The following is a 17448-nucleotide window of genomic DNA, read 5'->3' as shown; positions in this document are numbered from 1 at the left end:
ATCAAAAGGGAGTGTAGCCAGGTTTCCCCTGCCCACTTGGACCCCCAGGAAACTGCTGAGATCCCAGGCCTGATCCTCTGCCCACCTAGGCCCCCTCCAGCTGTGCGGGTCCTGAGGGAGTGGGAGGGAGGGAAGGGGGAGCAAAAGTACAGGCCGGACCTCCAGGACTGGCACCCCTGAGGGGTGGCTGGGGGAGGGGAGGAGTTCCTACACCCAGCGGGACCCACCCACTGTTAGGGGTCCAGCAGGGACAGAGGAGACCCTGGGGGAGACCATGGGAGGGGGGCATGAAGGAACAGAAGGGAAAGTGGCCAGTGCTTTCCCTGTACACTTGGGCACCAGGGAGCCTGTTGGGTTCCCGGGCCAATCCTCTGCACTCGGAGCCTACCTCCTCCCGTGCAGGGCCCAAGCCCCGCCCCTACACCCCCACCCAGGGCCCCACCTCTACACTCAGAGACCCCCTCCATCGTGCTGGGCCTAAACCCCACCCACACACCCTCACCCAGGGCCTTACCTCCAAACTCCGGAACTCCACACTCCAGAGGCCCTCCTTTCCATGTGCTGCCTCTCCCCTTCTGGGCACATCCTAAGCAGATGCCCCGCCCCACACTCAAACGCCACCCCCCCACCCACCTAGGTCCCGCCCCACCCTAAACCCCGTCCCTGCCTAAGTTCCACCCCCGCCTAAACTCTGCCTCCACAGCCAAGGCTTTTTTTTTTTTTTTCTGTTGTGGTTTTATTTTACCTTGTTGCAGTTGTTTCAATTATATTTTTATTTTTCCTAATATATTTTTTATCTTTCTATTTTGTTTTTTATTCTTTGTTATTGTATTGCTCCTATTTTTTTTTTTGCCACACCACTTAGCTTGCAGGATCTTGGTTCCCAGGCCAGAGGTCAGGCCTGAACTCCTGTGGTGGGAGCTCCGAGTCCAAACCACTGGACTAACAGAGAACCTCAGACCCCAGGGAATATTAATCAGAGTGAGGCCTCCTGGAGGTTCTCTTCTCAGCACCAAGACCCAGCTCTATCCAACTGCCTGCAAACTCCAGTGCTGGACGCCTCAGGCCAAACAACCAGTAAGACAGGAGTACAGCCACACCCATCAAAAAAAAAAAAAAATAGAAACGACAAAAAAATGTTACAGATGAAGAAGCAAGGTAAAAACCTACAAGACCAAATAAATGAAGACAAAATAGCCAACCTACCTGAAAAAGGATTCAGAATAATGATAGTAAAGATGATCCAAAATCTCAGAAACAGAATGGAGAAAATACAAGAAACATTCAACATGGATCTAGAAGAACTAAAGAGCAAACAAACAGTGATGAACAACACAATAACTGAAATTAAAAATACTCTGGAAGGAATCAATAGCAGAAACCGAGGCAGAAGAACAGATAAGTGAGCTGGAAGATAAAATGGTGGAAATAACTGCCAGTGAGCAGAATAAAGAAAAAAGAATGAAAAGAATTGGGGACAGTCTCAGAGAGCTCTGGGACAACATTAAACACACCAACATTCGAATTATAGGGGTCCCAGAAGAAGAAGAGAAAAAGAAAGGGTCTGAGAAAATATTTGAAGAGATTATAGTCAAAAACTTCCCTAACATGGGAAAGGAAATAGTCAATCAAATCCAGAAAGCGCAAAGAGTCCCATACAGGATAAACTGAAAGAGAAACATGCTGAGACACATATTAATCAAACTATCAAAAATTAAATACAAAGAAAAAATATTAAAAGTAGCAAGGGAAAAGTAACAAACAACACACAAGGGAATCCCCATAAGGTTAACAGCTGATCTTTCAGCAGAAACTCTGCAAGCCTGAAGGGAGTGGCAGGACATATTTAAAGTGATGAAAGGCAAAAACCTACAACCAAGATTACTCTACCCAGCAAGGATCTCATTCAGATTCAATGGAGAAATCAAAAGCTTTACAGACAAGCAAAAGCTATGAGAATTCAGCACCACCAAACCAGCTTTACAGCAAATGCTAAAGGAACTTCTCTAAGCGAGAAACACCAGAGACGAAAAGGACCCACAAAAACAAACTGAAATCAATTAAGAAAATGGTAATAGGAACATACATATTGATAATCACCTTGAATGTCAATGGATTAAATGCTCCAACCAAAAGACATAGACTGGCTGAATGGATACAAAAACAAGACCCTTATATATACTGTCTACAAGAGATGCACTTCAGACCTAGGGAGGCATACAGACTGAAAGTGAGAGGATGGAAAAAGATATCCATGCAAATCAAAATCACAAGAAAGCTGGAGTAGCAATACTCATATCAGATAAAATAGACTTTAAAATAAAGACTGTTACAAGAGATAAGGAAGGACACTGCATAATGATCAAGGGATCTATCCAAGAAGAAAACATAACAATTATAAATTTTTATGCATCCAACATAGGACCAGCTCAATACATAAGGCAAATGCTAACAGCCATAAAAGGAGAAATCGATAGTAAGACAATAATACTGGGGGAATTTAACACCCCACTTACACCAATAGACAGGTCATCTAGACAGAAAATAAATAAGGAAACACAAGCTTTAAATGACACAATAGACCAGATAGACTTAATTGATATTTATAGGACATTCCACCTGAAAGTGGAAGAATACACTTTCTTCTCAAGTGCACACAGAAAGTTCTCCAGAGTAGATCACATTTTGGGTCACAAATCAAACCATGGAAAATTTAAGAAAATTGAAATTGTATCAGACATCTTTTCCGACCACAACGCTATGAGATTAGAAATCAATTACAGGAAAAAAACAGGAAAAACACAAATACATGGAGGCTAAACAGTGCACTGCTAAATAACCAAGAGATCACTGAAGAAATCAAAGAGGAAATCAAAAAATTCCTAGAAAGAGATGACGACAAAAACACGATGATCCAAAACCTATGGGACGCAGCAAAAGCAGTTCTAAGAGGGAAGTTCATAGCAATTCAAGCTCACCTCAAGAAACAAGAAAAATCTCAAATAAACAATCTAACCTTACACCTAAAGCAACTAGAAAAAGAAGAACAAAGAAAACCCAAAATTAGTGGAAGGAAAGAAAACATAAAGATCAGAGTAGAAATAAATGAAATAGAAACAAAGAAAATAGCAAAGATGAATAAAACTAAGAGCTGGTTCTTGGAGAAGATAAACAGAATTGATAAACCTTTAGCCAGACTCATCAAGAAAAAAAGGGGGAGGATGCAAATCAATAAAATTAGAAATGAAAAAGGAGAGATTACAACTGACACCACAGAAATACAAAAGATCATAAGAGACTACTACAAGCAACTATAAAGTGCCAATAAAATTGACAACCTGAAAGAAATGGACAAATTCTTGGAAAAGTACAACCTTCCAAAATTGAAACAGGAAGAATTAGAAAATATAAACAGACCAATCACAGGTAATGAAATTGAAACTGTAATTAAAAATCTTCCAACAAACAAAAGTCCAGGACCAGATGGCTTCACAGGTGAATCCTATCAAACTTTTAGAGAAGAGTGACACTTATCCTTCTCAAACTCTTCCAAAAAATTGTGGAGGGAGGAACGCTCCCAAAGTCGTTCTACAAGGCTACCATCACACTGATACCAAAACCAGACAAAGATATCACAAAAAAAGAAAATCATAGACCAATATGACTGATAAACACAGACGCAAAAATCCTCAACAAAATACTAGCAAACAGAATCCAACAGTACATTAAAAGGATGATACACCATGACCAAGTGGGATTTATCCCAGGGATGCAAGGATTCTTCAATATACGCAAAACAATCAATGTGATACGCCATATTAACAAATTAAAGAATAAAAACCATATGTCATCTCTGTCATCTCAACAGATGCAGAAAAAGCTTTTGACAAAATTCAACACCCATTTATGATTAAAAACTCTCCAGAAAGTGGGCATAGAGGGAACCTACCTCAACATAATAAAAGCCATATACTACAAACCCACACCAAACATCATTCTCAATGGTGAAAAACTGAAAGCATTTCCTTTAAGATCAGGAACAAGACAAGGATGTCCACTCTCGCCACTGTTATTCAACATAGTATTGGAAATCCTAGCCACAGCAATCAGAGAAGAAAAAGAAATAAAAGGAATACAAATTGGAAAAGAAGAAGTAAAACTGTCACTGTTTGCCAATGACATGATACTATACATAGAAAATCCTAAAGATGCCACCAGAAAACTACTAGAATTAATCAATGAATTTGGTAAGGTTGCAGGATACAAAATTAATGAACAGAAATCTCTTGCATTCCTATACACTAACAATGAAAGATCAGAAAGAGAAATTAAGGAAACAATCCCATTTACCATCACAACAAAAAGAATAAAATACCTAGGAATAAATCTACCCAAGGAGGCAAAAGACCTGTACACAGAAAACTATAAAACACTGATGAAAGAAATCAAAGGTAACATAAACAGAGGGAGAGATATACCATGTTCCTGGATTGGAAGAATCAATATTGTGAAAATGACTGTACTACCCAAAGCAATCTACAGGTTCAATGCAATCCCCATCAAATTACCAAAGCCATTTTTCACAGAACTAGAACAAGAAATTTTACAATTTGTGGGCTTCCCTGGTGGCACAGTGATTAAGAATCCGCCTGCCAATACAGGGGACACGGGTTCGAGCCCTGGTCTGGGAAGATCCCACATGCCATGGAGCAACTAAGCCCGTGCACCACAACTAATGAGCCTGTGCTCTAGAGCCTGCAAGCCAAAACTACTGAGCCCACGTGCCACAACTACTGAAGCCCGCGTGCCTAGAGCCCATGCTCCACAACGAGAAGCCACCATGATGAGAAGCCCACGCACCAAAATGAAGAGTAGTCCCCACTCGCTGCAACTAGAGAAAGCCCATGCATGGCGATGAAGACCCAACGCAGCCAAAAATAAATAAAAATAAAAATTAATTAATTAAAAAAAAAAGTTTTACAATTTGTATGAAAGCACAAAACACCCCGAATAGCCAAAGCAATCTTGAGAAAGAAAAACAGAGCTGGAGGAATCAGGCTCCCTGACTTCAGACTATACTACAAAACTACAGTAATCAAGACAGTATGGTACTGGCACAAAAACAGAAATATAGATCAATGGAACAAGATAGAAAGCCTAGAGATAAACCCACGCACATATGGTCACCTTATCTTTGATAAAGGAGGCAAGAATATACAATGGAGAAAAGACATCCTCTTCAATAAGTGGTGCTGGGAAAAATGGACAGCTACATGTAAAAGAATGAAATTAGAACACACCCTAACACCATACACAAAAATAAACTCAAAATGGATTAAAGACCTAAGTGTAAGGCTAGACACTATAAAACTCTTAGAGGAAACCATAGGCAGAACACTCTATGACATAAGTCACAGTAAGATCCTTTTTGACCCACCTCCTAGAGTAAGGGAAATAAAAACAAAAATAAACAAATGGGACCTAATGAAACTTAGAAGCTTTTGCACAGCAAGGGAAACCATAAACAAGACAAAAAGACAACACTCAGAATGGGAGAAAATATTTGCAAATGAAGCAGCTGACAAATGATTAATCTCCAAAATATACAAGCAGCTCATGCAGCTCAATATCACAAAAACAAACAGCCCAGTCCAAAAATGGGCAAAAGACCTAAATAGACATTTCTCCAGAGAAGACCTACAGATGGCCAACAAATGCATGAAAAGATGCTCAACATCACTAATTATTAGAGAAATGCAAATCAACACCACAATGAGGTATCACCTCACACCGGTCAGAATGGCCATCGTCAAAAATCTATGAACAATAAATGCTGGAGAGGGTGTGGAGAAAAGGGAACCCTGCTGCACTGTTGGTGGGAATGTAAATTGATACAGCCACTATGGAGAATAGTATGGAGGTTCCTTAGAAAACTAAAAATAGAACTACCATATGACCCAGCAATCCCACTACTGGGCATATACCCTGAGAAAACCATCATTCAAAAAGAGACATGCACCCCAATGTTCATTGCAGCACTATTTACAATAGCCAGGACATGGAAGCAACATAAATGTCCATCAACAGATGACTGGATAAAGAAGTGTGGCACATATATACAATGGAATATTACTCAGCCATAAAAAGGAATGAAATTGAGTTATTTGTAGTGAGGTGGATGGACCTAGCATCTGTCATACAGAATGAAGTAAGTCAGAAAGAGAAAAACAAATACTGTATGCTAATGCATATATACGGAATTTAAAAAAACAGTACTGATGAACCTAGTGGCAGGGCAGGAATAAAGACGCAGACGTAGAGAGCAGACTTGAAGGCACAAGGGGGAAGGGGAAACTGAGATGAAGTGAGAGAGTAGCATTGACATATAAACATTACCAAATGTGAAATGGATGGCTAGTGGGAAGCTGCTGCATAGCACAGGGAGATCAGCTTGGTGTTTTGTGACCACCTAGAGGGATGGGATAGGGAAGGTGGGAGGGAGGTTCAAGAGGGAGGGGTTATGGGGATATATGTATACATATAGCTGATTCACTTAGTTGTACAGCAGAAACTAACACAACATTGTAAAGCATTTATACTCCAATAAAGATGTGGAAAAAAACCCAAAAAACTGAGGAGCATTTACATCATTATGACTAAGCAAATATTCTTCACTGCACAATCAAAGGGAAGCTAAGAGCCCATACAGTGCACCACTGTTCCAATGACAGATTCTATGCACTTAAAAGAGCTTTCCTTACATTCCACCACTTGCTTAAAATCAGGCCACATTTTGATTTGCTTCTTATTTGAGCTATACCTTTAATAATTTTTTGTTGTTGTTTTTCCTGAAGTTGTTATTACCTCTCTTTTTTATTGTTGGTAGAAGAAACATGTGCTTTCTACATCATATCCCTAGTATCCTCAAATTCTTTCTCATTTATTGTTTGGAATCTTCTATTCTTTTTGAAGCCTACTGGCCTCCTGATACAATTGGGTAGGTTGCTTCATTTGAGGATATTAATGCTTTTGCATAGCCTTTTGTCTTTACTGCAGTTACTAATTGCCTTCTGTTTTTCTTGCTTGCTTTCTGTTTTGTATCACAACTTTAATCTCTTGCAGTATACCAATAATATTCTCTACTCTGTGGAATGTCCCCTTCTCACATCATCCTCAGAAACCTGTTTCCTGGAGCCTTCTACCCTCCCACTCTAATGAAGACTGACTGCTCTCCAGGCTTGCTGAACAATTTTATCCTGCGTTGCTTTTCATGTCTGCCCTGAATTGGATACATTATTCCCTGGATCTCATATCTTCTTTCTTGGTTTACTCTCTTGTTTTGCTGAAATACACCCTCAAATGACTTCCTTAAAAACGTTGAGTAGGATGTGAACTTCCTTGGTCCTTTCATCCTCCAGCCTGCCTCACTTCTATATAAAATAAAGGCATTGGGCGAGATGATCTCTAATGCCTATTCAAGGAGTAAAATTCTGGTCAGTGTGCATTCCATAAATAGCATATTGATAGTATATCAAGGAGAAACTTTAAATGGTTCCTGCTGTCAAGGAACTTACAATCTATCTAGATAGACAAATAATAAACTCTTGAAACAATAATAAAAAGGCAACAATACAAAAGATGGCACAGGGTAGGGAATGATTCGTCATCAACTAGAGGCTCAGGCTTAAAGGAAAGAGAGAGAGAAGCTGAGCCAGCCTGTGGTGCTCTGACCAGGGAAGCAAGACCTTAGCTGAGTGTCAAAGAGTAGGCAATATATTAGGGATAGATTAAATATTTATGAATATTCAGCAGTAGATTAATATCCAACATTAATCTGATGTAATGGTTAACAGTCAATGGAAGTTCTCCTCTGTCCAACTTTCCCTGCCACTATCTGAGTTATCAACATTTTCATTTCACCAAGTCAATCAAGATAGATACAGTTTTCAAATATGAAAGTATAATTTGGATCCTAACCAATAGATAAACCCTCTGGCCATTTGGGGGCATAACAGTGAAATTCCATTACATGTATGAGTAATTGTGTATACTTATAAATGCCCTACCAGCTGGACTATGAAGGTCCATTGATCTTTATTAGTAGACTTTCACTGAATAGGAAATTACCATCATCCATTTTTCAAATTTATTTTGTATCGTTCCAATGAGGAGTCAGAGCGATCATAATGACTTCTCCTTCCCATCCACTCCCCAGGAAAGGAAACACCCCTCTTATGTATGTTATCCCAACAGCACTGCTGCTTGGGTGGAGAAGGCACCAGGGAATTGTAAGGACTGGGCTTCTCTATGGCAGGTCCTGCAGACTGGATGGACCTGAGACACTCTACCAGAGAAAAACCGTGCCTTCATTCAGCCCAACACTGGCACTCTCATCCAATCTGCAAATGAGGAGAGGACTTGCAGGTGAGGATGCTTCCAGAAAAAAGAAGAGCTCTTTGGGCCAATGCTGTGACCAGTTTCCAGAGAGTGGGAGTGAAGTGAGGATGGCAAGTGCTTGGGGCCTCGTGATGGATACTCTCAGCAAAGTCTAACCCAATACTACTCCCTCTGGGAGGCTTTCTCTGAACACCCACCCCAACCCTGGAAGAATCACTTACTGCTCAAATACTCTTCCTGCTGCCATCATAGCACTTTCAAATTTAAACAAAGTTTGCATCCATTTCCCTCAACTATCTATGACATCTTGACTGATTTATTCATCGTCACATCCCCAGTGCCGGGTATGTGGTTGGTGCTCTGTGTTTGTCGAATGAATGAGTGAATGCATTAAAAGAAGCTTCGCTTCCTCAAAGGGCAGAGCTAGACATGAATACTCAGTTTTTGCAGAGCATCAGATAAGCCAGGAGGACCTGGAGAGGTGGATCTGGGTTGAGGGAAAAATTTCTGAGAGCTGGGACCATTCAAACCACTGGGGAGGGGGCAGTGCAAAAAAAAAAAAAAAAAAAAAGCCTGCAAGTTTTGCCTGTGCTGCTTTGTCGTCCAGGACTCTACTGCAGGTCGAGGGGAACAGAGAGATCAATAAGTACTCAGAAGAAAGGTCCCGGGGGTGGCCCCACATACCAGAGATGGGAGCAGCACTCAGCTCTGTAGAAGGGCAAAGAGCAACAGGGACCCACGGTCTCCAGAACACTCTCTAATGGCCAGACCCTGAGCTTTACGTAATCTCATTTCATCCTCCCAGCAACCTGGAGAGACAGGCATCCCTGACTCAGAGATATGAAACACCAACAAGGATCTGGAACCCCCTTCAGGGTGGAGAGGCGCCGGGGCCTGTGCACTCAGTCCACTGTACAATGACAGTCAAAACAAAACGATAAAATGCCTGGATTTCGTCATTGAAAATTCCTAAGTCTGTATACCCATGGCTCATCTCAGCCTGTTTTATTACTTTTGTAGTTTGCTTTTTTTCCTCTTTATTTTCTTCTAGCTTCTTAGAAAGGTTTCTTACAAAAATCCCATAGGATTCGGATCTAACAAAGGGAAGTGTAAAGAGGGAAGAGCTGGATGCCCAGGGCGGGGGGGGGCAGAAGGGCAGGGGGCGTGGCAGCAGGGCTAAGGGTGGGAAAGGGACCTAGTGAGGCAGACCCAGGAGGGCAGGTGCAGGTGCACAGGGGCTGTGGCCTCAGCCAGCAGAGACTTGACGGAGCTCCTCCCACCAGGCCCCAATGTGCTTCCTTCCTCAAAGACCATAAGGTGGCATTTACTTCACCACTTTAAGAAAAGTGGAATCGAGACACATCCCTGCTCATGATCTTCACATCCCCAGAGAGACGGACAGGCAGTGTGTTTTTACTCCAGCAGGTGGGGATTTCTGACAACTTAAATTAACGTCGGCTGCGTCCCCACCGTGTCTAAATGTGCGAAGAGAGCCGCCCTGACACCAACCAGCCTGCTGAAGGCACCAACAAGGCGGACGCCCAACTAAAGACCACCTAACTTCCTGCTCAGACAGATACGCTGCTCTGGCCACAGCCCCCCACCTCCCCCCAGGGGTCAGAAAGGTGAGCACGAAGGGGAAAGTGAACGCGACCTGCGTGGGTGGGTGTGATCTTCGCTATCAGCGCTGCAGAGGACCCTGCAGAGCTGGCTGAGAGCGGGGCCGTGAGAAAGGCCAAAGCAAAACAGAAAACCACTTCTAGCTGACCTCTGTTCTTGGGAACTTGGAGCCTTACAGCGGCAAGCTTTCTCCTGGGCACAGAGGTGCCTGCCTCTCCAGTCCCGCACGGAATTGGGGGGTGGGGTGCTCTTAGCACGGAAGAACAGCCGGTGCCAAGCTGGCAAGCTGGGAGTGGGGGGAGGGCGTGCAGACAGATTTGGGGGTGAGGTTAGGAGAGGGAGGGTCAAGAAAACCTAGCATTTCCTCCCTTTAGGCCCTCTTCGGCACTCCTATCTCTGTGATGGGCGTCTGTTTTAAAATTTGGGACACTGCATCAAGGACCCTGCAGGCAGCCAAAGTCTGACACCGAATTACAGCCGCGCTCTCCACTTTCTCAGGAACGGAAGTGATGGGATGGAGTTATGGGGTCACTCCTGGCCAAGTGCGGTTCAAACCCACAGGCACCTAAACTAACAGAATCATCCCCCTTCCCCTCGGCCTCCTGCGGGGCTGCCGGCGGAATCGCGGGCACTCGGGAAGGAGGTGGAGGAGACTCTGGCTGAAGAGCTCTCGCCCACACACGCCCAGCACCGCGCGAACGCAGGCGGGGCTGCGGGGAGCCTTCTATCCGGGCTCGCCCCGCTTTTCCCCAGCTCGGCCGACTTCTCGAATGCCCGGGACCTTGGCCACCCCCACTCGCGGCCCCAACGCTCTTCCGGCTGGGGGCCCGCGCCCCTCCGAGAGAGGAGCTCGTAGGGGGGTGCGCGCGGCGGAGGGAAAAGACAGGATTTGGGGGCGCCTGGAGGGGAACCTAGCCGGGGGCCGAGAGAGCCACCCGGGCCGCCGCCCGCGGGATCCAACATTCCGGGCAAAGTTTCTGGCTCTTTGGGCCCGGATCACCTGGCTCCCAGGTCGGAGAAGGTGAAAGGTGTGTCAGGAGCCCTTCGCCGCGCTTCCCTCCGGGCGCCCACTCCAGGCGCTTCTGCCACCTGCCAGAGGGCGCTGGGAGCGCCGGCGCAGCACGTGCCGCCCGTGGGCGCCGCCCGAGGGTCCCTCCCCGGCGCCTCCCCTGCCGCCCTCCCGCGCCGGTGCCCGGGGCGCAGGGGTCGCGGCCGCCGCGTCTTACCCAGTCCCGGCACGAAAGTGTTGAGGAAGAGACAGATGACGGCCACGGGGAAGGGCATGTAGGGGATGGCGGCGCGCAGGGGGCCCTTCTTCTCGCGGACCTGCACCACCACCCCGCTGGACGAGGACGTCCCCCGGTCCGCCGCCGCCGCCGCAGCCACCGCCGCCGCCGCTGCAGCCGTCTCGGCGTCTTTGTGCGAAGGCTCCATGGCGGGGCGCGCTCCCCGGGAGCCGGGCTGCCGCGGCCGGGACTGCCGCCCAGGGCACAGGGGGCGGGTGGCGGCCGGCTCCGGGCTCCGGGCTCCGGGCTCCGCGCCGAGCTCAGGCGTCCAGCGTGCTCGGTGTGCCGCGCGGCTCGCCCAGAACCCCGCACTCCCGCGTCCCCAAGCGCCCGGCCCTCTGCCGCGCGCTCCGCTGCGCTCCCACACCCCCGGCGGAGGGGCGGGGAGGGCGGCGTGACACTCGGTGACAGCGCTCCGACGCCCCTCCCCGCGGGGCCCCTTCCCCGCCCTCCCCTCCGCTGCCCCCACCCCCCCAAAATACCGCTTACAAATCAGGGAGGAGGGAAGAAAGTAGAAGAGGAACGCAGAGGAAGCTGGTGTCCAGGTATTGGGAGGAATGGACACACGTCTCACTCCCCAGACAGGTGAACCGGGCGGGAACCTCAGCCAAGGACACCGCGAACTGGGCGTGTGCGCTCGGCTGGCAAGGCGGGGAAAGGCTTCGAGGCTGAGTCCTTTACTCCGGAGGATGCATTTAACGCTAGGGAGATGGAGGCAAGGAACGCGCCGCGCCTGGTGCCTGGTACGCTTTAAATTCGTTCTGATTTAAATGGACTTGAGTCAGAGAAAAAGCGATTTTAGGATCGATAATCGAGCTGAAAGCAGGAGACGCAGCTTTTCAAACAGGTCTCCATGAGACTAATTTAAATGGGACCCTTCCTTACATACACATACACACACACACACACACACACACACACGAGATGGGAAAAGCAAAAAGAAATGAGCCTGTTGCTTGGAAGTGGGTGTGTGTGGTGGGGGGCAGTGTTGGGGACCATCCCCTGAACAGTTCTGGGAGAAACCTGGGGCTTCTGTGAGCTGGACCTGGTGTTTAAAAAGCCAGCGAAGACACAGCGCCGTCTGGTGTTGATAATGCAGCAATTGGTAGAAGCAGAAGGATGTGGCCGGGCCGTGTCCAAGAAGGCAGCAGGAGGCCCCATATTTAATCAGATTTCCTGAATAACGGCCGCCTTCACCTCCACACCTGGAAAAAATAAACGAAAGCAACTGCCTCTTATGTTAGGGAGGGATTCAAGGCATCAGAATTATCCAGATGTTCAGCAAATTGTCTGCATAAATCCCCTTCCTTTTCAGTAACCCTCTTTCTCCAGGAAAAATGGTGATTGAATAATCCCCAAACAGCCCAGGGACTCCGAGGAAGGATGCTAAAAAGAACCATGGGTATTCTTTTATGGGTATCCGAATAAAATAATTTTAAAAGCAGGTGGTCAGCAGCGGGTAGTGGTGATACCGGCAAGCACACACACAGTAACTAGTTAGGCCTGGCAGTCAGAAGTGAACAGGACCGAAATGTTTGTCTCTATTCGGCCGCTAATTACCTGTATGACTTAAAAGAACTCATTTAACCTCTTATGGGCTTGAGTTACTGTGATTGTAAAATCAAAGCAATATTCAGTTTAATACTTACTTATTGAAGACCTAATATGACTTGGATTCTGGGGAGAGGGAAAGGAGTAAAACCTAGCCCCTGACTTCAAGAGTCTAATAGATGAACTGATAGATACTAACAACCGCAAGGGACAGAATTACAGACGGTGATGAATGCTGTAGCTGGATAAGCTGAAGGTGCTGAGAAAACATGGAACCATCTGTGAAACCAGCTACAGAGGGGAGGCGTCAGGAGGTTTCCCAAAGAAGGTGATAGTGGATGAGATTTGAGCAATGACTACAGTTAACTACTTGCAGGAGATTTATTTTATTTTAAACAAACATTTATTTATCCAAGCACTCTGCCGGGCACTAAGCACTTTACACATTTTAACTCATTTAATCCTTACCACACTCTGTGAAGTAAGTATTATTTATTACCCCATTTTACCAATGGGAAAATTGGAGTACAGAGAGGTTTAGTAAACATTCTTTGAACATTCTTTTGCAAAGCACCTGAATGGTTTTAGGGCCACTAAAACGATTTCAGGGAAGGAAATGGATTTGCATCCTCTAGTTTTCTAGATGATTTGCTTAATATCTAGAATGGATGTCAGAAAGACATCTAGGCAGAGCAACAGCATGTATGAAGGCATGGAAACCTAGAAAAGTAGGAACATTTCAGGAATTCAAGTGTGGCAGGACTAAGGCTGGTATGGGCAGGGGCTAAAGATGGCTCTGGTGGGGTGGGCAGGAACCAAGTAATGACTGGCAAAGGAATTTGGATTATATGGAATCACTGCAACATTTTAAGCAGGGATGTGGCATGACCTGAATATTCCAGTCACTATTACTACGTAACAAACTACCCCCAGACACAGCTATTTTGTTATGATCCCAAATTCTGTGGATCAGGAAATTGGACAGAGCACAGCTCAGACAGGCCTTCTTTGCTTTATTACGTCTGGAGCTGAGAGGACTCAAACGGTGGCAGCTGGAACAGCTGTGGCTAGAGGATCCACTTCCAAAAGGATTGTCAACTCTGATACCTTGACTGGGATAACTTGACAGCTGGCTCAGCTGGGACTGTTCCGTAGAGCATCTACACATGGCCGTTCCACGTGACGTGGACTTTTCACAATGTGGTGGCTGGGTTCTGGGAGAAACTTCCCCAGAGGGGGCATTGCAGGACCAGTGGAAGCTGTGTGGACCTTCTGCCCTAACCTCAGAAGTCACACAGTGTCAGTTCTGTGGGCTCTGTTGGTCAAAGCAGTCACAAACCTGCTTAGATTCAAATGGAGGACACCATACCTCTCAATGGAGTAATGTCAAAGAATTTGAGCCCTGGTTTTAAAACTACCCTAATGAGATACGGTTTGGGGGAAGGACCACTCAGTCAACAGTGTGGAGGATGGATTCAAGGGGGTTGTAGACAGAAAAAAAAAGGTTGCCATTATATCAGTAAACAATGAATGTTACCCTCCATCAAGCCATCTGTAACTGCAGCCACCCTGACGGTGCGCCCTGAGGGGAATTCAGGATGGAGGGAAACGGGATACTGGCCCTAGGTAGTTAAGATGCATATCAAAGGTATAATTTCAATGAGCCCAGACTCTTGCAACTTCCCAGCCATAGAAAAGCACTAAAATTATTAACTTGAGATGTCTGTTTTTTGTGAGTAGCAGTAATCTTTTGATACTGGACTACATGTTTGTTTGTTTTTCAACGAAAATTCCTATACATCCCAGCTCCTCCCTTACCTCTTTAAAAGAGTCCTTCAGAGCTATCTGAGAGGCTATTTCCGAGGCTATAGTCATCAGTAAGGTTCCCTAATAAAACATAACCAACAACTTTTAGGTTGTGCATTTTTTGTGGGGTTTTTTGTTTGTTTGTTTGTTTTTGTTCTTCAGTTGACAGTGTAAACTTAGGGCTCATGAGAGGGAGGACTCTTCCTGACCTCCATGGATGGGGAATAGGGAAGGGATAGTTCCCAAATGAACAAATAATAATGATATTATTAGCAGACAAAGCGGAAAAGCTGAGTTTGAGGGACTGAGGACAGCCAAGGGGTGGTGGGCACTTGTTGATTATATAACCAGCTGTCTTGACTGTCAATTAGTCAGTGTGAGTCTCAGTAAAGCTATTTGGGCTGCAGATTTTGGAGCCATCAGCATACAAATAATACTTAAAGCCCTGTGGAGTAACGCAAATGTGGAATAAGAAGACTAGAGTTTCCAGGAAACTCACCAGAGGCTACTGAAACTAAGCAGAAAGAAAGGAGGAGGGAGAAGGAGGTTTTAAAGGAGAAACACTAAGAATGTTTCATGGGAGCCAAAGAGGAAGATTTTTAAGGAGGAGAGGTCAGCCGTGTCAAATGCCATAGAAAGATGGAGTAAGACCCCGAAAGTGCCTATTGGATTTGGCTGTTAGGAGGTTCAGCTCACTGGAATCCCAGCTCAAAAGTCTCACCTACTGTGTCCATTTTCAAGGAATTTGTCCCATTTTACCTAAATTGTTGAATTTGTTAGCATAAAATTATTCATAATATCCTTTTATTATCTTTTTAATGTCTGTGAAATCTGTAGTGATGTCTCCTCTTTCAGTCCTGATATTGGTCATTTGTGCTTTCTCTTTTTTCTTAATCCCTCTTGCAAAGGGTTTATATCTATTTGACATTGTGACCATGACTGATGTTTGAAGGTGATTTTAAGATCTAAGCTACTTCAGGTAGTAAGAGGTCTCCAAAAAAGGTGAAACCTTAAAAAATAATCTCCCCCCGAAATCAGACACAAATACAGCAGAGGAAACAAATCAAACAGTTGATTACTTCAGCCAAATACATCTAGGCCATGCATTGGGTCATGAAGATAAAATCTGTTGTTTGGCCTTGTTCTGTCATCAGCTGAATAAAGTACCTCAGCTTTGAACCTCTTTTTAGCTGAAAAATTTTTTTTTGCTTAAGTCAGCTTCCAAACTGTACAAGGAATTCATATATCAACCAGGATTGCTCCTTTTGGAAAAGACTACATCGTAGCCTTGGCAGTAGAAAGACAGACTTTATTTGGAGGTCCCTGTATTTAAACAATTTCTTAACTTCTCTGAGCCTCAGTTTCCAAAACTGTAAATAATACTTATCTCATTTGTGTATGTGTCGGGAGTAAGGGAGAAAATATGTGCAAGATACTCAATAAAGGGGAACTGAGTCAGGAGCCTTTTCACCCCAAGTGATAGAAAAACCCAACTCCAATTTAGCTTACAGGGAAAAAAGGAATTTATGGATGTGATGGTTTTTGACGTATGAACGTGGCAAAGCTGAATTACAGTTCCCAGAATTCCCTTTCTAATTTGTTTCCATTTAGCATGGGCTACAGATGATGATTGCTCTCAAGAGCTGAAGGACAGATGGAGGCCGTGGTCACTTTATACCATACGTGCACCTCCTCTGAGGCATTTAATCAAATACTAATCTAGGTGTTGTGGCGAAGCAATTCTGCATATGTGATTGAAGTCCCTAATCAGCCAAACTTAAGTTAATTTATGAGTGTCCTGGCTGGGCCTGACTTAATCAGTTAGAAGTGCTTTTAAAAACAGGCTTAGGCCTTCTCTGAGGGAGCAACTCCAAGAGACTGTTAGGTCAGCAGTTGCTTTCCCTTCCTTCTACATCTTCCTTTGTGACCAAAACCTGTGAACGTCAAGTTTCAACTCTTACCAGGGGCTTCCCGCTTGCTTGTGATCTTCTCTCCCTGTCTGCCTGGACCTCAGATTTGCTTAGCCAGCCCCCACAGTGGTGCAAGCCAATCCCTTGTAATAAATCCATATCTGTATCCTTATCTATCTGTCAATCATCTGTGATTCTGCTGGATCTACTTCTCTGATTGAATCCCAACTGATACAATGGGCTCACATGGCTGGGAAGTCCAGAGAAGGGCTCAAACTATGACAATGAGTCATCGAATCAATTCCTCTCTCTCTCTCTTTTTTCCTCTCTCTCTCTCTCTCCATCTCTCAGCTCTGCTTCCCTCTCTGTGTAGTGGCTTCATTCTGTTCATTCTGTACACTGGTTCTCCCCATGTGGTGAGGAAGATGGCCTCTGAACCCTAGGTTCACATCTTCCCAATCAAACCAAGCAGAAAGAGACTTCTTTCTTTCCCACAGAGAAGGGGTTCTGACTGGTCCACATTTTGGATCAATCACTTTTGCCAGAATACTATGTTAAGTTTGACCAGGCTTGTCATGAGTGGGATTCTGTGATTGACAGCCCCCATCAAACCTCAAGGAGTGGGTAGAAGCACCCCCCAAAAAAGAGGTGCTACTGTAACCAGAACAGGTGTCTGGGGATGTATGCTAGACAAACATAGCTGTAGTGACCACAGTCTACTGCAAAGACTGTTAGTGGGCTTCTTGGTGATGAGCCTTCTAAGTCACTGATCTTGATCTACACGAGTCATGTGTTCAGACTTCCATCCACATGCTGACTTCCACTGACACATCTTCTGGTTGCCTCTCCCAGACACAACACACTCATGTGAAGTGTGG

The 17448-nt window shown here is 45.1% G+C and overlaps 1 protein-coding gene across 3 annotated transcripts in view; it reads right to left on the bottom strand.

Annotated features, from left to right (window-relative positions):
- STUM (stum, mechanosensory transduction mediator homolog) overlaps positions 1 to 11660 on the bottom strand; it is a 64796-nt gene extending 53136 nt beyond the window's left edge. For 2 of the 3 annotated variants that reach the window (XR_014231509.1, XM_082341814.1), the window contains exon 1: positions 515 to 10177. Coding sequence is in view for 2 of the 3 variants with exons in the window: in XM_082341814.1 (XP_082197940.1) it covers positions 515 to 585 (71 nt within the window). In the remaining variant the exon portion in view is untranslated. Of the gene's footprint in view, positions 1 to 514; positions 10178 to 11243 lie in introns of those variants that run through there. The other variant, XM_082341813.1, reaches the window with a different exon arrangement.
- Between the last annotated feature and the right edge of the window lie 5788 nt (positions 11661 to 17448).

This window comes from Balaenoptera borealis, assembly GCF_965194805.1.
Source record: "Balaenoptera borealis genome assembly, chromosome: 1".
NCBI classification, from domain to species: domain Eukaryota; kingdom Metazoa; phylum Chordata; class Mammalia; order Artiodactyla; family Balaenopteridae; genus Balaenoptera; species Balaenoptera borealis.
Note: the sequence above shows the minus strand (reverse complement) of the source record. Positions and strands in the feature narration are given on the sequence as shown.